The 19,761-nt window shown below is 44.5% G+C and overlaps 1 protein-coding gene and 2 non-coding genes across 3 annotated transcripts in view; 2 read left to right on the top strand and 1 right to left on the bottom strand.

Moving 5' to 3' along the window:
• Positions 1-16,966, bottom strand: part of FRMPD1 (FERM and PDZ domain containing 1) — a 64,502-nt gene extending 47,536 nt beyond the window's left edge. The window contains exons 1-2 of the mRNA XM_038769889.1: positions 16,866-16,966; positions 114-271 (exon numbers count right to left, since the gene is read on the bottom strand). Coding sequence (XP_038625817.1) covers positions 114-271; positions 16,866-16,966 — 259 coding nt within the window. The remainder of the gene's footprint in view (positions 1-113; positions 272-16,865) is intronic.
• LOC119948406 lies at positions 2,940-3,077 on the top strand. Its single transcript, XR_005456804.1, has one exon. It is a non-coding gene; the product is annotated as a small nucleolar RNA SNORA7 (small nucleolar RNA).
• On the top strand, positions 4,280-4,418 carry LOC119948534. The gene has a single exon (XR_005456924.1). It is a non-coding gene; the product is annotated as a small nucleolar RNA SNORA7 (small nucleolar RNA).
• Positions 16,967-19,761: the final 2,795 nt, after the last annotated feature.

The raw sequence follows: 19,761 nt of genomic DNA, 5'->3' as shown, positions 1-19,761 counted from the left end.
AGGGAAGGGACAGGGGCTGCCAAACCCCTGAATCGATCTTTAGCACTGGAAATCAAGGCCATCTTTTATTTATAATTCGACCTCTCTGGGCCCCTAAAATAAATACATCCCACCTGCAACGACTGACGTGACAGTGAGCGGAAGGCTCTGTGAAATATGAAATCCAAAGTCGCTGAGAAGCACATCTTTGTATATCTTAACTGTGAGCTTCACGGAGGTCAAAGCTTGCGAGAGGCCTCCGGGAGGGCCATCGCCTACTGAAATTCTCCCCCTGAAAGAAAGAAAGAAAGGAGAGTGGGGCAGAGAGAATTAGGGTACGGTCCTCAGTTAAAAATAACGCTACTGATTTTTCATTAAGTAATCTGGCTGTATTGGAGGCCCTCTGATACAAAAGCTTTTAAACTTGATGTAAGGTGCAAAATAAAAGCAAAAACGAATCATACTTTTCCAAAAATGCGGTCTTGTACCGTGACCCATAGAGTCAAATTCTGGTAGTCAGACCCTGGCTTGCCAGTAGCCCCTGAAGGTGATGCTAGGGGGAGAGAAAGAAAAAAAGGGAGAGAGGAAAAAGAGGAGGGGAAGCAGCAGGGCCTACGGGAAAGAGCACGGGCCTGGGAATCAAAGGACGTGGGTTCTGATCCCAGCTCTGCCTCTTATTTGCTTTGTGACCTGGGGCAAGTCGCTTAACTTTTCTGTGCCCCAGTTACCTCACCTGTAAACTGGGGATTCAATACCCGTTCTTCCTCCCGCTTAGATTGTGAGCCCCATGTGGGAGAGGGACTGTGTCCGACCTGCTTATCTGGAATCTACTCCAGTGCTTGGCTTAGAGTAAGTGATTGGAAAAGAACACAAGGAGGAGAGTTCAAAGAGAAAGAGATGGGAAGCGAGGAGAAAGGAGGATCCAGAGAACTAAGAGGAAAGCAGTCCAGTCTGTGAGGGGTGCAAAAGTGCCATCGGAAACAAACTCTGTTTGAGTTTGTTGAGTTTGAGAATATAATGCCTGGCCTGGAGTAACCTGTCGTTTTGGGATGCTTGAAAGATGATTTCATTGGTAAATAATGTAATTTGCCACGGTTTATTGCTGTGCCCATGCTAATGAAAAAATGAGCAGAGACAACAATAACGATAATTAATAATTACCATATTAATCATTCATTCAATCGTATTTACTGAGCGCTTACTGTGTGCAGAACACACTTGGGAAGTACAAGTCGGCAACATATAGAGACAGTCCCTACCCAACAACGGGCTGACAGTCTGTTAAGCGGTTACTGTGTGTCAAGGACAACGAAGTCGTACTCGATATCCACGCAATCGGGCCCTCACCCTACCACAAAAATGTTCCTTTTAAAACAGTTTTAAAGGTTTGTCATTTCTCGTGCTTCCTTTTGGAGCCCCGAGGGTGGAAGAGGGCAGTGAGGGGTGTATTACAAAAGGAGGAGGAAACAGATACCTGGGGGAAGTAGCGAAAGGAAGGGATAAGTAGGGAACAGAGGAGTGGAAATGACTGAGGCCGGGGGTGAGCAGGAGAGAAAGCAGGACCTGGAAGAGAAGCAGGTGTGAGAAGGCTGGGGACACTTTGGGCAGGGAAACGAGTGAAGGCTGCCAGATGATGACTTATACTTCTAGTCTGTCTTCCACCAGACTCCAAGGAACGAGGGCAGATTACTCCAGAGCCTATCCACCGCAGTCTATTCCTCTTTCCTGGATGGCCCTTCAAAGGTGGTGTGGGGCTAATAAAGAAATGTTCTGAGGCAAAATAGAGCCAGGGAAGTAAATACGCCAATCTTCAAAACCAAAGTGTCCATTATGCTGTCGATTGGTCAAGGGGCTCAGTTCTACTGCTTGATACACACATTTTTATGAACTGCTAAATAATACATACTCCCCAACTATGCCTCCCAGTGAAGTATTTTATGTAATTTTGAGGCAGATCAAATGACTATAAATGTCGCATGTTTGCGATGTGATTTGCTATTACCATTACATTGTGTTCTCTTGCTTTTTAGCGGTGAAAAAGACTGGAGGTGGACCAAATGATTCATTGAGCCTGATTCTCCTCAGACTCTCAGTCCTTCTCTGGTAATAAAGAAAGCCAACATGTGTATTAGTGCAGCAGGCCGGTATGAGCTTATTTATTAGTGTACGGTACAATTGTTAAGGTTTTGTCTAATCAAGTTTTAATCAGCCCTTTAATAAGGTCAGGCCCCATTACTCAGAACACCACTTTCTACAAGAGGCATTTCCTCACTGTCCCCACTTTCCCGATTACACCACCCTATCAGCTACTTAGCACTCATCTGAATATTAATTGCCTACTTTGGCTTATTATTTGTCTCTGTTCTCTTCCTTTGTCCTATTCTCTCTTGGGAATTTTGTGCCTGCTTGTCTCTCACATTAAATTATAAACTACTCTCCCAAGTGCTGAGTACAGTGCTCTGCACATAGGAAGTGCCCAATAAATACAATCGATTGATCGATTGAATCCTGTACTGTAACTTCTTTTGAATCACTGACTAAGCAGTGCTGCAGGACTTTGCTTGAATTTTGATTTGGGTTTACTTAGCATCCATTGAACAGGCACAGTCGGGTAGGCCTCTAGCCAAGACCTGACATTTTCACATTTTCCCCAGAAAAAGCCATATTTGTTTTTAGAGCTCACTTGGAAAAGGATTACCTAAGCACCGAACCAAACTGAATTCTCTTCAGAAAATGTATATTTTGGCATGCGTCCATAAACTCTCTACAGTAGCCACCTGGCCTGTCACTTGTCTTCTGTCTGGGGTACCTGAGCAGGAGAGGGGCCTTCAATTCCCAGCTCCCATGCACCTGCTTCTCCCACTCTTGAGCTGGGCTTTTGAAGTGGGTATTCTAAGAAACTGCAGGTGAAAGACCCCCTTCTGGGTTAATAAAAATAATAATTGTGGTATTTGTTAAGCCCCCTTTAAGGGCTCCATCTGGAGAGTTTCCAGTCCTCTACCAGTCTTGGCTACGGGAGGGAGAGTCAAGCAGAGGCCTACCCGTTCCATTCCTAGCTTGGGCAGTGGCTAGCGAGTGGAAGGTGATCTGCTACAAGTCAAAACTCATCCATGCTGGGCAGCAGCGGCACGGGAGAGAGTTGAGGGTGGAGACAAATTTACTGTGCGGAAGGTGGCAATGGTAAACTCTATGGATACGCTACCGGAACGATTGCAGATGGAGGTGGGACGTTCTGGGAGAGATACGTCCATGGCGTCGCTATGGATCGGAGACAACTCAACAGCGTAAGACAAGACTGCAAGCTCGTTGTGGACAGGGTACGTGTTTACCAACTCTGTTGTATTGTGCTCTCCCAAGCATATAGTACAGTGCTCTGCACACAGCATACACTCAATAAATATCATTGATGATGATGACTATAATTCTCATTGCTTTCCCTCTTCAGACCACCTAACAGATGTCAACTAGGCACCAGAAATTCAACTACATATTTTATTCCATTTCGGCTAGTTCTTTGATGGACTCAAGTCACAAAATTGGCATTGTTCCTGTATTTTTACCCTGGAAAAACTTTCATTCATTCACCAAAATTCTTCATTAATGCCAGTTCCATTCTGAAAATGGTCCTGGCAATCTGCTTTAGGAGAAGGGAGATTTCAGGATGTTTATTTGCCCTTTAAAAGTATGGCAGCTCTATATTTTAAAAGCATACACAGAGGTGGTGGTGGAAAAAAAAATATTGGTTGGAGATAAATTGTTTTTGCATTATTTTCTGGCATTCTGTCAGCTATTTTTTTTCTGCAGGAAAATGGATTCAGTCCTGTGATAAGTGAGACTTTGCATTTAAATTATACATCACTGGGTAAGGAGCCAAGCTGATTTGTGATTTCACAGAGTTTGGTTTGGAGACACAGCCAAATTAATTCCACTGGTGCTGGGCTGTTGTTGGGAAATGAGTGTTGTTGACTAGCTACCCAGGGAAATCTGACTTTGGTCATAGTGGTACTACTCCAGTGGAAGCTCCAAGACATTTGGACAACTGCAAGAGAGTCTATATTTCCGTTTATCTCAATATAACCGACCTTAGAAGCGGGGTGGTTTAGTGGCTAGAGCCCGGAACCGGGAGTCAGAAAATCTGCCTTCTAATCCCGGCTCCGCCACTTGTCTGCTGTGCGACCTTGGGCAAGCCACTTAACTTCTCTGTGCCTCAGTTACCCCATCTGTAAAATGGGAATTAAGACTGTGAGCCCTGTGTGGGACAGGGACTCTGTCTAACCTGATTATGCTGTAATCAGAGCTTCCCCTCTCAGGATCACACCTGGAGAGCTTCCAGTCCTCTACCAGTCTCGGCTATGGGAGGGAGAGTCAGGCAGAGGCATAACCATTCCATGCCTAGCTTGGGCAGTGGCTAGAGGGTGGAAGGCAATCTGGCTACAAGTCAAAACTCACCCGTGCTGGGCAGCAGCGCCATGGGAAAGAGGTGAGCTTACTGTGCTCAATGGCAAACCACTTCCGTATTTTGACCAAGAAAAATCTACGGATACACTACCAGAACGATTGCAGATGGAGAGTGGGCATTCTGGGAGAGATGTCCACGGAGCTGCTATGGGCTGGAGACAACTCAACAGCATAAGACAAGACTCCAGCACTTAGTGCAGTGACTGGTACATAATAAGCACTTAAATACCATTAGAAAACAAACAAAAGTGTTTCAATGTGCAATCTTCAAGTAGGCAATATCTCCGGCTCCGCCAACTGTCAGCTGTGTGACTTTGGGCAAGTCACTTAACTTCTCTGTGCCTCAGTTACCTCATCTGTAAAAGGGGGATTAAGACTGTGAGCCCCACGTGGGACAACCTGATCACCTTGTATCCGCCCAGTGCTTAGAACAGTGCTTTGCACATAGTAAGCGCTTAACAAATACCATCATTATTATTATTATCTAGACTACAGACCTTCTACAAGGAGCTTACAGTCTCCCTGTGGGCAGAGACTGTGTCTACAGCTCTGTTGTATTCTCCCAAGCACTCAATACAGTGCTGGGCACACAATAAGCACTTATTAAATATCACTGATTGACTAATATTTAATTTATTCAGGCACATGAGGGGGCTTTATAGATATAGTTTAATAGTGATGATGAAGAGTATGATGAGGGGTTTCTAAAGCTGTCAGAGCTGTTTTTGTTCAGTCCAGAGAGTACTTCAAACTACAGTTAGGAGACTCTAAAGAAAATCACAATAGGAGTTCACCCAGGCTCTTTTGCTGGGCAATACTACATTAAGTCTTCTTTACCAACTGTGATAATTTTGCCATTCATGGTCCTTCCTTGCTTGACGAGTTGTCTCCTCTGGCAATTAACAAAGTTAGGTTTGGGAGCTTATTATGCAAATGATTTGCTGCTGATTCAGCACTAAAAATATTGTTAATAATGATGGTATTTGTTAGGCGCTTACTACATGCCAAGCACTGTTCTAAGCAACAGGGTAGATCCAAGGTAATCAGGTTGTCCCACATGGGGCTCACAGCCTTAATCCCCATTTTACAGATGAGGTAACTGAGGCACAGGGAAGTTAAGCGAGTAGCCCAAAGTCACAGAGCTGCCAAGGGGCGGAGCAGGGATTAGAACCCATGACCTCTGCCTCCCATAAAAAGTGGCAGAATGAACTGGGATCAGAGTCCTTCTAAATCTCTCTTCTGAAGAGCCATTGATTGACCGGGACTGAAATTCAGGCCCATCGAATCTACTCTCACTTGCACATTTCCGACAACTGGAGGCCCCTGTGAGCAAAAACTGTTCAAGAAAGGCCATCTGAAGACCGCTTTTCAGCGGTCTTCAACTTAATAAATCCCGTTTATGCCCCAAAGCTTCATGTAGGATGCTTACAAATGATAGTTCACAGAAAAAGTTAATTTTTTTCTGCCTATTTTTTGCAGTGTTCAAAGACACATAGAGAATGGTTTCTTTCAAAAGTACTCCCAAGTCTGGAGATCAAAGCACACAGGTGCAACTTCACCCAAAACACCCTGCATTTAGGATGCCAAAACTGCAAACATTTTCATTTCAGCAAAATATTTGTCATGTCTCATAAATAAATACAGCTAAGTTTCTGGTATCTTTTTCCAACTATAGTATCCCTAACTTTGTACCTGGAATCACGTGGGTCTCAGTTTTACCTCCAAATTAACGATTTCCCCCCACCCCAATGCCTAACATTCTACATGCAGCTCATCCATGAGTGGGCAATAAATACCATTGATTGATTCAATTTAAAACACCAGCACACTGAAGGAAACACTTCCCTTGTGGTCGTCTGGTTGGTCCTCCCTTCCCCCAGTTATTTTCAGGCACCTGTGTATCATTCGTGCTCCTCTGCTCTCAACCCCTCTGAGGGCAGAAGACATACGTTTAAGCTACAATAGACTACGGGCATTTTCAAACTTTTTTAGATATGCTGAAGAAGTATTCCTAGCAGGATCTCACACGCATGCCTTTCCTCTTTCCCCCAGCTCCCAAAACACACCAAGAAATACTCCTCAGAACCTAGGAAAGGGAACCATTGCCACTGTCAGCTCCCCAGAGCTCATGTCTCCAGGGTATTTCCAACAGAGACGGGAAGTCCTAACAACGAGGGTAACATAAGCAGCTTCTCCGCCCATCTGTTCCAGCTGCTGCCGAGCTTACTGGCTTCCTCGGAGGCCTTGTCTGAGCAGGAAGCAGAACAAGAAACAACTCAGCCCTGACAGGCTCTGCTGCTGCCACAATAGCCCCCCTTATCATAGTTGGATACCCCCAAAGGTACTGGTATCCCTGGTGAAAAACCTCTGGCATAAAAGATTTAGTTTAGTTATTAATATGAATTCCCTGACAGTGATTAGAAAGAAATACAGCTGGCAGGCTGGAGATGGACCGCCAATCGTTTGGCTCAAGCTGTTGCGTTTTGGCTGCGAACCTAATGTGGATATATCAGTCAATCGTTGGCATTTATTGAGGGCTTATTGGATGCTCAGCACTGTACTAAGCGCTCGGGAGAGTTGGTAGATACATTCCCTTCCTACAGTGAGCTGACAGTCTAGACGTACTTGGTAGTTCCCTCATGCCGGGGTCCCAGAGCTGTGGCATGTAGGGAATGCTGACCGCATCCATGACAAGCTTGTTAGGAGCTGCCATGGACCAAAGTAAAGCTGCTTCCACCTCTTCCACCCCCCAGCTCCCTGTTCTTCATTGAGGAAATTTGGATAGAGCCCTCCGCAGACCTGCCATTTGGGTAAATGGCCATCCGGCCCACAAAATCATCCATTCCGGCTTTGGAGTCATAGCTACTGACCAGCCAACGTGATCATCTGAATCAAAGAAAAATGGGAGCTTCCTTGGCAAACATTTTACAACTCCCTTCCTCCTATCCTGTCCCCTAGAGGGTGAATCCCTGTCGCAAAACATCAATGGTATTTACTGAGCGCTTACTATGTGCAGAGCACTCTGCTAAGTGCTTGGGAGACTACAATGTAACAGAGTTGGTAGTCATGTTCCCTGCCCACAGTGAGCTTAGAGAAGCAGCGTGGCTTAGTGGAAAGAGAACGGGCCTGGGAGTTGGAGGCCGTGAGTTCTAATCCTGGCCCGGCCACTTGTCTGCTGTGTGACCTTGAGCAAGTCACTTCATTTCTCTGTGCCTCAGTTACCTCATCGGTAAAATGGGGATTAAGACTGTGAGCCCCCCTGGGACAACCTGATTACCTTGTATCTACCCCAGTACTTAGAACAGTGCTTGGCACAAAGTAAGCGCTTAACAAATTACTATTACAGTTCTGTGTTACACTCTACCATCATCCCTCAAAAATGGAGTGTCAACGTATGTACACTGCCTCTGCTCCCGCGAAAGGAATGTATGCGTACACTGATCTTCAATCGGTGGAAATTTATTGAATTTCTGCTGTGGTGCAAAGCACTAGAGTACAATTGAGGTAAAAGACATGATTCTTGCTCTCAGAGAGGTTATAGTTGAGTACAGTGAACAAGTCTAGTGAACTGTCGGGAGGCAGGGTGGCCTAGTGAAAACAACATGGATCAGGAAATCAGAGGACCTGGCTTCGAGTCGCAGCTCGGCCACTGGATTGCTGTGTGACCTTGAGCAAGTAACTTAACTTCTCTGTGCCTGTTACCTCATCTGTAAAATAAGGATTAAATCCTATTTCCTCCTATTAGACTGAGCCCCAGGTGGGCTGGGACTGCGTCCAACCCAACGATCTTGTACCTACCTCAGGGTTCAGCACAGTGCTTGGCACATAGCATGCGCTTCACCAATACCATTAGCAACTATTAAAATTATGAACTTTGGGCAGTGTAGCTTCATTAAACAAGCCATATTTGACAAGAGTTCTCTGCTCCTTCCTTATTTTCTACTACCTTCTGAGGGACCTCTCCCAAATCATAAATACTGCTCTCCGTCCCTTAGTTTGGAATGGTGGAATGAATTCCTGAGGCTGCAAGGATCAGAGGTATTGGGGAGGGAGGGCAGGATGAGAAGAGGGGAAAGAAATGAGGGTGTTGGGATGGCCACTCCATCTTTTTCTTTTATGGAAGCGGGGAAAGGACTGCCATCTTATTCCCTGAGGTGGCTTCAATGATCTTCTCCCAAACTACCTGCACCCCTCCCATGCTGTCATCTCATTTCCCCAAACCTCCTGATTACCACCTCCCTCTCTCTAGATATACCCCTACCTCTTCCCAGTCCCTCACCATGCCCAACAACCCCTCTGAATCTTTCCCTCGCATGCCTCTCTCCTTTCTCCCCTATTTATTCAAATACTTTTCATTTGCAAAACATTTCCAAACCAAATTAATAAATGCTGCAATGTTAGACACTGTTATTGTAAAGCCAGAGGAAGGGAATGGAGGGAGTGAAATGCTAAGGCTCAGAGAGTGGGAGAGGGTTAAATCATTTTCAGATTTTAAAAATTGGTCTTGAAATAGGGTTTCAATGGGGTCTGAAGAGGTAGTGTGATTTGGAACCATGGCCACTTGTGGGCTTCTACAAGAGAAAGATTAACTAGTGGGGAGATGGGCTAACAGATTGCAGTGATTGGAGGAAGGAGGAGGCACGGGGAGGGGGGAAGATTGTGTCGATTACTCATATCTATTCTCACACTCTTAACTATGGTAAATTTGTCCATGTATGTTTACTGTCTCCATGCATACTTGACTGCATGCTTCTTTAAAGGGAGGAATGACGACTATTTTTTTTGTGAATGTTTCCCAAGTGCCTAATACACTGCTCTGCACATAACAGGAGCTCAGTAGATATTATCGATATGATTGTTGAGAAACCACTTGCACAGGTTGGCTCATTTCAACTCCTAATCCGCTCAGAGGCTCAATGTGCTTTTCTGCAAACTGGGTCATACCAGCTGATAGGTGATTCCCTGCCCTAGGCCAACCAACTGTTTTTCCCTTATTTGTTTATAAAGGCCTGCTCTATCATACATCAACAAATGACAGCTGATTGCCTTTGACTTTCTTTCAGTTACCCTCACGACTGCTGAATGCTGAGAATGATTTACTGATTTTCAAACTTTTTTGCTGACACAATTTTATGTACCATAAGATGGTAATTAGGCATCAGTTGTGACATTTGTTTGGCTCTTAGGCAATGGGGGAGAACTTGAAATTGTCTAGAAACCATAGAGAAACTGCCCTCTTCACTCCCACCACAGGCCACCCAATGGCCCAGCCCGGGGGGAAAAGAAGCTTCCGGCCCCTGAATCAAGCAGCTGCCCCCCTACCTCAGTTAGGGCCAGATGAAATAGGAAGGGAGGGGGATGCGGGGAGGGAAAAACTCCCCGGGGCTTAGATAGGGGAATCCATGTAAAAATAAAAACAAACAGAGAGGGATGGGGCCGGTGGGGAATCTGAACATGTATAGTGACCATTTTGATAAAGAGATCTGATCTGGGCACCATCTTGAATGTCCCAAGTGGTGGCCTTTTTAGGAAAGTCAGAGGCACCCTTGCTGTATGCTGCCTGAGGTGACTGTTTTATCTTGATTAATGTTTGAAACTGGCCCTGGGTTGGGGGAAGATAGTGGGGAGAGAAGGAAAGAGGGGGTGATGTAGTAAAGAGAGAGAAGGGTGGGAGAAAGGGAAGTGGGGGGGGGGGGGAGAAAAGAGAAAGGAAAGAAGAACAAAGAGAAGGGGAGATGTGGGGAGATGAGAGTGTAAAGTATCTCCTTTTCCCCTCTTTTCTCTTATTCCCTTCATCTTCCTCCCCTTGCTTTACAGATGGAAAATCTCAGGTGTGTCATTAGAAAATAGGGTAGGAATAGGGGAGCTGAGACTCCCTTAGGTTTGGGAAGTGTAGGAGCAACCAACCTGAGTGAAGGATCCTGATGGCTGGCAGAAGCTAGCCACGGGGATCCCCGGCACAGAAAGGAGGGGGAGGACGAAGCAACAACAAGCAGCTCACCTGTCCTGGGTGCAGCCGTGGGAAGAGGTAAGTTGTTTACCTCCTGGTCATGGAGGGGAGGAAGAACCATGGCTCAAGTTCCAACACTGATTGGCCAGGGATGGCTGACCTCCTTCCCCTACTATTCCAAAAAATGGACTTCTTCGTTTTCTGTCGTGGCCCCAACAGTTACGGCCACCCCATGTACCTCGGGCAGCAGGCCTCTGCACAGGGAAGCAGCTCGCTGGGCCAAGGAACAGAGCAAACGGAATTCCTCCTGCTGCTAATTGGTATGGCAGCTGCCTGAATTCACAGACGGTGAAACATTTTTATGGGCTTTACAGACACAACCAAATCTTCACAGACTGTCTGTGAAGTTACAGGTGGTTGGAAAATCCTAGTTAGCATACCCCCATATCATCCTCAAATTCACTCATATATTCTATCTCACTACCCACCCTCAACCTGTGTCCTGTTTTCTCCAAGTCTTATCACTTCCTTCTTACCACTCTCTCCTCAGAGGCAGGGAAAGGTCACCTTCCCTGGGCCTTGCTGGGAGCATGCCGGGGATAACTGAGCTTTTTGTGGGCAGGGATTGTCACTGTTTATGGTTGTATTGTTTTTTCCCAAGAGCTTAGAAGAGTGCTCTGCACACAGTAAGTGCTTAGTAAATACGACAATGCAGGAATGAACTCCTATTGGTCTTGGGAAGGACAGCTCCACAGTGGTTTCTCATAGAAACTGCCACATTTAAGCCCTGAACCATGTACCCCAGTTTGTGAATAGTAGGTCCACTGAGGAAGCAACCGGCAAAATTCCTGGGAGCCCTGCAGGCGGAGTCAGAGGTCATGGGTTCTAATCCTAGCTCTGCCACTTGTTTGCTGTGTGACCTTAGGCAAGTCACTTCACTTCTCTGGGCCTCAGTTACCTCATCTGTAAAATGGGGATGATGACTGTGGGCCCCAAGTGGGACAACCTGCTTCCCCTGTATCTACCCCAATGCTTAGAACAGTACTTGGCACATAGTAAGTGCTTAACAAATACCAACATTATTATTATTACAAGAACACAGAATTACATTCTAGAAGCATGCAGAAGATTTCATATCTTGAGAGACCCATGTGGCTTTTCTTCCAGTCTACTGAAGGAAGCAGCAGGGCCTAGTGGAAAGAGCCCGAGCCTGGGAGTCAGAGGACCTGGGTTCTAATCCTGGCTTTGCCACTTGTCTGCTGTGTGACCTTAGGCAAGTCACTTAATGTCTCCGTGCTTCAGTTTCCTCCTGCAAAATGGGATTCAATTCCTGTTCTCCCTCTAATTACACTGTGAGCCTCATGTGAGACCTGATTATCTTCTATCTACCCAAGAGCTTAATACAGTGCTTGACACATAGTAAGTGCGTAACTACTGAGCACCAAGTACAGTGCTCTGCACACAGAAAGCGCTCAATAAATATGACTGATTGAATGAATGAACTAACACCACGATTAGTATTATTAGATCTCACAGAAGGAGTCAGGGATTATTTTGGGGGCTGCTCCTCTGAAATCTCCAAAGTAAACAACAACAAGTCCTAAAAGTGGGAGCCATTTTCTGCCCGTAGGCTGCCTCCTCCCTACAAGGATATTTTTTCCCCTGATCACTCTAATCCCGGGATCTGAGCAAGTAGTGGTTCCAGCGTTCATACGTTTGGGATGTAGCTTTTCTATAAAGTCCAAGAGTGGATGATTTATTTTCATTTTCTCCCCCCTCAACAAATTAATCACTTCCTTTCTAACTCACGTGCTCTCATGGTCTGCTCCTCCAGACTTTCTTCTCGCTGATCCCCTTAGGTAGCCCTATCTCGCAATCCTGAGAAAGTACCCTGGTTTCTTTCAAGCCATAACTGCTTTCAGAGTACAGGATCTACCCTCAGTAACTCATTCTCTCTAATGGAGAGAAATGCTACTGTAACAAATGTGAGGAGTGGAAATGTACAGCCAAATCAGGCCCAGTAAAGTACTCTGCACACTGTAGCCATTCAATAAATACCTATTAATGATAACGATCAGCTAAGCCTTTAGAACTGGAGGGAGGCCATCAGAGGAGTTTGTCAGACGGTCGCCATGCAGGGTAGCTAATAATAAAATTATTTCCAAGTAATAACAACTTATTGCTCCCAAACCAAGCAATAAGTATATATATTATAATAAGTATATATTGCTTATTTATATACTTCAGTAAAAATATTTATTTCATTTTTTTAAAAAGGGAAATCTACAAATGACAAAGTGTACTGCCCAAGATTCTCTCATTAGGCCAATATAATCAATCAATCAATGGTACTTAAATCGGTTACTATCTTTCACTTTGCTGTATTTTACAATATTTTAGTTTTAATCAATGTAGATAATCATTCTTCATTAAGATTTCATTAAACTCTGAGGCTTTGTTTCCACAGGAGATCAAAGTCGGGGCTACTCAGTTGAATACCATCGAACTGGGGCTTAAATGCTGACCACCCTATATTCAGTGTTATTCCATGCAGTTATGGGATGAAAAAACTCTCACCAGGATGCAGTCGAGAGTTCTGTGAAAGTCCCAGGGGCCATGGCTGAACTAGATTCCCAAACCAGACAAGATCAAAATTGGGATTTAATTAGTACCAACAGATTGGAAAAGGTCATAACACAAAATACTAATGTCAGGGTTTACAAGGTAATATTTAAAGCCACTGAGGTTCAAGACCCTCAGGGCCAAGCAGATGATCTGGCTACCAGAAGTCAGATTGCATGGGCATTGGCCAGCCAGCTGTCTGTCTGAGGGCTATGCTTAGGGAAAAAGCTGGGGTATAGAGTTTGGCTTAAAAAAATAAACCCATATTAAGATAATGGCCAAATTAACTAGCTTCCTTTTTACCCCAGGTAGAGCTGAGGTAAAGAGAAATAAATAACCACATGAAGATCTCTTCTGGCTGGGTTTCAGGGACAGCAGACAGAAATACCACAGCCAAAGGGAAGCTCCAATTGCCTGACTTGAATAGTATCAGTCTTCGGAATAGTATTAAGTGCTTAATGAGAGGCAGCGTGGCTCAGTGGAAAGAGCACGGGCTTTGGAGTCAGAGGTCATGGGTTCAAATCCCCGCTCCGCCACTCGTCAGCTGTGTGACTTTGGGCAAATCACTTAACTTCTCTGTGCCTCAGTTACCTCATCTGTAAAATGGGGATTAAGACTGTGAGGCCCCCATGGGACAACCTGATCACCTTGTAACCTCCCCAGCGCTCAGAACAGTGCTTTGCACATAGTAAGCGCTTAATAAATGCCATCATTATTATTACCGTGTGCAGAGTATTGCACTAAGCACTGGGAAAGAATACACATATGGGACTTTGACGTGGCTCTTGGCCGTTAAGGGGTTCACAATCTAAGAATATAAGAGAGGAGGGGGGCTGACTGGTGACAGACACATACGGAATTACAAAACACCCTTCACTTTGCCCTCAGAAGACATCAGCTCCATCTTCGGCAGGGAAGAGCTTTCCCACGATTGACAGAGGAGACAGCTTCCCCCCGGGAATGTTCCAAACAATTCCCGGGAAGGTGGTGTGATGGCGGGGAGGGTGAAGACTAGCCATCTGCCAGGCCTGCAACCATACTAACAATTTCCATTACGACTATTTTACTATACTTGAGTTGGGAGGACATTTGAAGTGAAGGGCAGGGTAGGATAACAGATAGTCAACAGAGATCTAAGGCTGAAGTAATAATAATAGGAGCCTTTAGCATCATTAATCAATCAACAGCATTTAATGAACACTTAGTAGCTTAAGTAGACATGATCCCTGACCTCAAGGAGCTTCCAATAAGAAAAAGAGGAGAGAAGAAGAAAGAGAAATCTGAGAGCCCTTGAGATTTCTATTACACTGTGCTTGCATACAATAGACAATCAAATGATTACCCTCTTTTTTTCCTCTCCCTTTTTGAAGATGAAACTCCTCCCCCAGAGGGAGCCTGTCACTGCTTCATTATCACACTAGCACACGCCACTAGCATTACTTAAAATTATGTGCTACAAAAATTATATTTTATTACCATCTCACAGATGTTGGCGGGGCAAAAGTGGGAAGAAATACGGTAATTTTTCTCCCCACCACAGATCACGTCCTCCCAACTACCACCTCAACTCTTCACCACTCACAACCACCCACAGGACTTCTGAAAAGATCTGTGTCCTATTTTACCATTAAGCACTTATTCATCTTTCCATTTTCTTCTTCCTATTTTCAATTTATCTGTCTCTCCAAGTAGATTGTAAGCTCCGTGAGGCAGGGAACGTGGCTTATAGGGTTGCCAACTATTCCTATGTTCATGGGCAGTCCACAAAACTGACCTAAAATTGGTCCTATCTATAAAGCCCACACAAATTAATCAGTGGCATTTCAGTGCTTAATGATAATTAATAATGTTTTTGGTTAAGTGCTTACTGTATGTCGGGCACTGTTCTAAACACCGGTAGATACACGATAATAATAATAATAATGGTATTTGTTCAGCACTTAGTGTATGCCAGGCACTGTACTAAGCACTGGGGTGGATACAAACAAATCGGGTTGGACACAGTCCCTGTCCCATATGGGGCTCAGTCTTGATCCCCATTTTCCAGATGAGGTAACTGAGACACAGAGAAGTGAAGTGACTTGCTCAAGGTCACACACAGCAGACAAGCGACAGAGCCAGGATTAGAACCCATGGCCTTCTGACTCCCAAGCCCATGCTCTATTAACTATGCCATGCTGCTTCTCAAGATAATTGGGTTGGACACAGTCCCTGTCCCACATAGGGCTCACATTTTTAATCCCCATTTTACAGATGAGGGAACTGAGGACCAAAGAAGTTAAATGACTTGCCCAAGGTTACACAGCAGCTAAATGGCAGAGCCGGGATTAGAACCCAGGTCCTTCTGACTCCTAGGCCCGTACTCTAGCCACTAGGCCACACTGTTTCTAAACACTTGTTCAGGAGAGTAAAATACAACAGAATCAGTGATATTTCAATGCCTATAAATGTGGGCAGCTACCATTCTGTAGCAGCAGGATGTATCCCATTTGCTGAATTGTGGTCCACTGCTTGGAGCATACATCAACTTCCTTGGATGAAATCTGGTTCCCTGAGAGGGACAGGATGGTTGTGGTTGCTGCAGAAATGGTTGACAGCTTTTTCCAGAAGGGTAACGGAGGGAAACCTCCTCTCCTTGGTCAGTCGGTGGCAACAGCTCCGGTTCCAGCACTTGAGCCAAACTATGCCCTCTCCCCCGCCCAGCCGGGGAAGAAGTAATTCACCTGTTGCAGTAGCCACGACCATCTGGGACAGATGGGCCTCTTGCTGCCTTTTCTTTCTCCTCCTCCCTGCATCTGGGCCCTAGCTGCCAGCTCCCTTAGACCATCAGTTTCCCCAGTTCAGGTCAACTGCCTCCTCTTCTCTCCCCCACTCCCTGTTTTCAAATGTCGCACTTGGGGGTGTGCATCTGTTTGGCTGCAAGGCAGGAGAAGGGAGGAAAGGGGAAGGAGAAAAGAAGAGAAGGGACCGTCTCTATATGTTGCCGATTTGTACTTCCCAAGTGCTTAGTACAGTGCTCTGCACACAGTAAGTGCTCAATAAATACGATTGAATGAATGAATCTCTCATCTCTCCCCTCTTTCTCCCTTTTCTTCTCTTTCCTTTTACCCAAACCCTTTTCCTCCTTTCCATTTTCCTCCTCCTCTTTCCTCCTTTCTCTTCCCCGTACCTCCCTTCTCCCATCATTTCTCTCACAGCCTAGTGGATCTGGCAGAGGATCTGGGTTCTAATCCTGACTCTGCCACTTAACTGCTGCTTGACTTTGGGCAAGTCACTTAAGTTCCCTGTGCCTCAGTTTCCTCATCTGCAGAATGGGGCTTCATTACCTGTTCTCCCTCCTATATAGACTGTGAGCCCCATGTTGGACCTGATTATCTTGTCTACCCCAGAGTTTAGTACAGTGCGTGGCACATAGTAAGTGCTTATATACCATTATATCATTATTATTATTGCTAATATCATTATTAGCCAAACACTGTACTAAAGGCTGGGGTCCCTTTTCCTCTTCTCCCCTAAGAGGTCAGGGAGTTGCTGCTTGAGAGCTCTATGGCAGAAAGAAACCAGCTGTTCACAAATGATAGTAATAAGTATAGAAGCAAGCAGATGAATGGGAAAGGACACAAACAGCAGGTGATATTTGACTTGTAATTTCATGCACCAAAATTTGGGAGCCAAGGAGAATAGCATGTGTTGTGTTCCAGAAATACCAAATTCTTTACGTTTCCCGACCGGAAAAGAAATTCTATACTCATACTCATCACATGGACAGACCCAAGAGACGCAGGCCCCACATATGGACTGTAGTATCACAACTGAACACTTGCAAATGGAAAATCTCTGAGCCTTTGAGACTTACCGGGGTGAATTATCCCGAGATCGCCGGAGCCATCTTGCAACCATTTGTTCTATTCTGTGTGCTTTGCGTGTTTGGAATGAACCTGGGTCCTGATCTTCCATTTACCTGAGGATAGAACAGATAAAATTTTCTTGAGAAACCAAACGAAAAAACATTTTTGACTTGAATTTGAACAAATAAAATATATTTTCTAGTAAGCGTACCTCAATTTTGTCTATTTTAAATGAAGACTATGAATTACAGTGCAAATTAAAATCTCTTAGTCATCTTAATTATGTGGCTAATGTCTCCTGGAGTTAAAGCTTAAGAGATTCAGCTGCCTAAAGAGGGGTGGTATGCAAATAAAATGCCAGGATCACAGAACGACACTGATACAGTTTTTGGTCTAATACAGTATATAACTGTCATCCATGTTTTAGATTCACATAGCTCACTTTCTGCAAAGAGCCTAACTTCTCCGTAATTGTACTATCAAGTTAAAAGAAGGACTCTGAATTTTTTTCATCCATCTGAAGATTTTAAAGGGCTTCGCAGTATTGATTTTCCAGACACTTCTGAGGTGAGGAAATAGTCATACACCAATTTTATTACACAGAATACTTGCAGAGTATCACCCAACCTAAAGCCATCCAGTGATAGATTTGGAATTCCACTCCTTTCCCCATTTCAGATTTACTGTTTCATCCATCTGGTTTGGTAATTGAAAGATATAAGTTTGAAATTCAACCTGCTCTATTAAGAACTGCGGAAACATTCGACTCTGGCAGAATCCCATATTATAGCACTAGTTTAGCAGACTCATGTCAATGGCTCGGATCAGTAGACAAAACAGTTCTTTATTGAGATGACTGCTCTACCCCTTAGCCATCAGGGATTTAAAATACTTAATATACATCCCTGTAATTTATTTTAATTCCTGTCTCCCTATCTGTAAGATCCCTGTGGGAAGGGAATGTGTCCTACCAACACCATTGTACTCTCATTGTATTGTACTCTCTCAAGCACAGTGCTCTGCACACAGTAAGCACTCAATAAATTCATTCAATCGTATTTATAATAATGGCATTTATTAAGTGCTTACTATGCGCAAAGCACTGGAGAGGTTACAAGGTGATTAGGTTGTCCCATGGGGGGCTCTCAGTCTTAATCCCCATTTTACAGATGAGGTAACTGAGGCCCAAAGAAGTTAAGTGACTTGCCCAAAGTCACACAGCTGACAGGTGACAGAGGAGTAGGGATTTGAACCCATGATTTATTGAGCGCTTACTGTGTGCAGAGCACTGTACTAACTGTAAATAACATCCTGTTTGGCCTGTGACAGTTCTTTGTATGTTCTTTGTGTGTTCTCCCTCCCCATTTAGACTGTGAACCCCATGTGGAGAGGGACTGGGTGATCTGATCGTATTGTATCTAACCCAGTATATAGTGGGCATTTAATGAATAACATAATTATTAAGTGAGAAGCAGCATGGCATATTGGTTAGAGCATGGGGCTGGGAGTCAGAAAGTTATGGGTTCTGATCCTGGCTCTGCCACCTGTCTGCTGTGTGATCTTGGGCAAGTCACTTCACTTCTCTGTGCCTCTGTTACCTCATCTGTAAAATGGGGATTGAGACTGTGAGCCCCACGTGGGACAGGGACTGTGTCCAGCCCGATTTGCTTGTATTTACCCCAGCACTCAGTACAGTGCTTGGTACGTAGTAAGGACTTGAATATTATTATTATTAATAGAGTGGGGAGATGAGAGATTAATAAGGGAAGGCCTTCTACAGAAGATGTGATTATTACTATATTGTCTTATTACCATAGTATTATTATCATTATTATTATGGTAATTATAATATGGTAATAATGACAATATGGCAATTGTTATTTTATTATATAACTACTACTATTATTATTATTTCAGAAGGGTCTTGAAGTTGGGGAAAGGAATAGCAGTGGTCTACCAGATGTGAGTGGGGAGGCTTGGTGGCAGGACAGAGGAGAAGTTAGGCTCTGTGCAGAAAGTGAGCTATGTGAATCTAAAACATGGATGACAAAATCATATACTGTATTAGACTGTTCTGTGATCCTGGCATTTTATTTGCATACCACCCGTCTTTAGGCAGTTGAATCTTAAGCTTTAACTCATTCGCTTCCCATCTGATGTTATTCCCTACACTTCACCTGCATCACCTGTACAGAAAAGATGATGCGTACCGTGACCTGATGGGTTCTGGAACTGCACTGAATTCAAGGAGCACACGGTTTATGATATTCTTTAGTAGTTGGTCCAGGAGGATCTTGGCTAGGCTGTAGCTAGCAGTGAAGAACAGTAAGATCCTATAATAGTTCCCATAATCAGCTCTCTCCCCTTTCTTCTTGAAGATGGTTAAAATGGTGGCATCTCTGAAATTCTACAACATTTCCTCAGTGTTACGTATGTTGAGAAAGAATCTATGGTGGTGACTGAGCACAATTTCCCTCCCCTGCTTGTACCTGCCAACTCTTACGCCATCAGATCAGAGAATTTTGCCATTATTTATGCTTGACTGCAGACGTGACTTCATTAAATGTGGGAGCGAAATCCATGTCTTCTTTTTTTTATGATAGCATTTATTAAGCGCTTACTATGTGCAAAGCACTGTTCTAAGCGCTGGGGGGTTACAAGGTGATCAGGTTGTCCCATGGGGGGCTCACAGTCTTCATCCCCATTTTACAGATGAGGGAACTGAGGCCCTGAGAAGTTAAGTGACTTGCCCAAAGTCACACAGCTGACAGTTGGCGGAGCCGGGATTTGAACCCATGACCTCTGACTCCAAAGCCCGGGCTCTTTCCACAGAGCCACGCTGCTTCTCTTGATTAAGGAAGCTGCTCTACCAAAAACAGTTAACTTACTGACCAAAATGTCAGA

This window comes from Tachyglossus aculeatus, chromosome X4, assembly GCF_015852505.1.
Source record: "Tachyglossus aculeatus isolate mTacAcu1 chromosome X4, mTacAcu1.pri, whole genome shotgun sequence".
In the NCBI taxonomy this organism is placed as follows: domain Eukaryota; kingdom Metazoa; phylum Chordata; class Mammalia; order Monotremata; family Tachyglossidae; genus Tachyglossus; species Tachyglossus aculeatus.
Note: the sequence above shows the minus strand (reverse complement) of the source record. Positions and strands in the feature narration are given on the sequence as shown.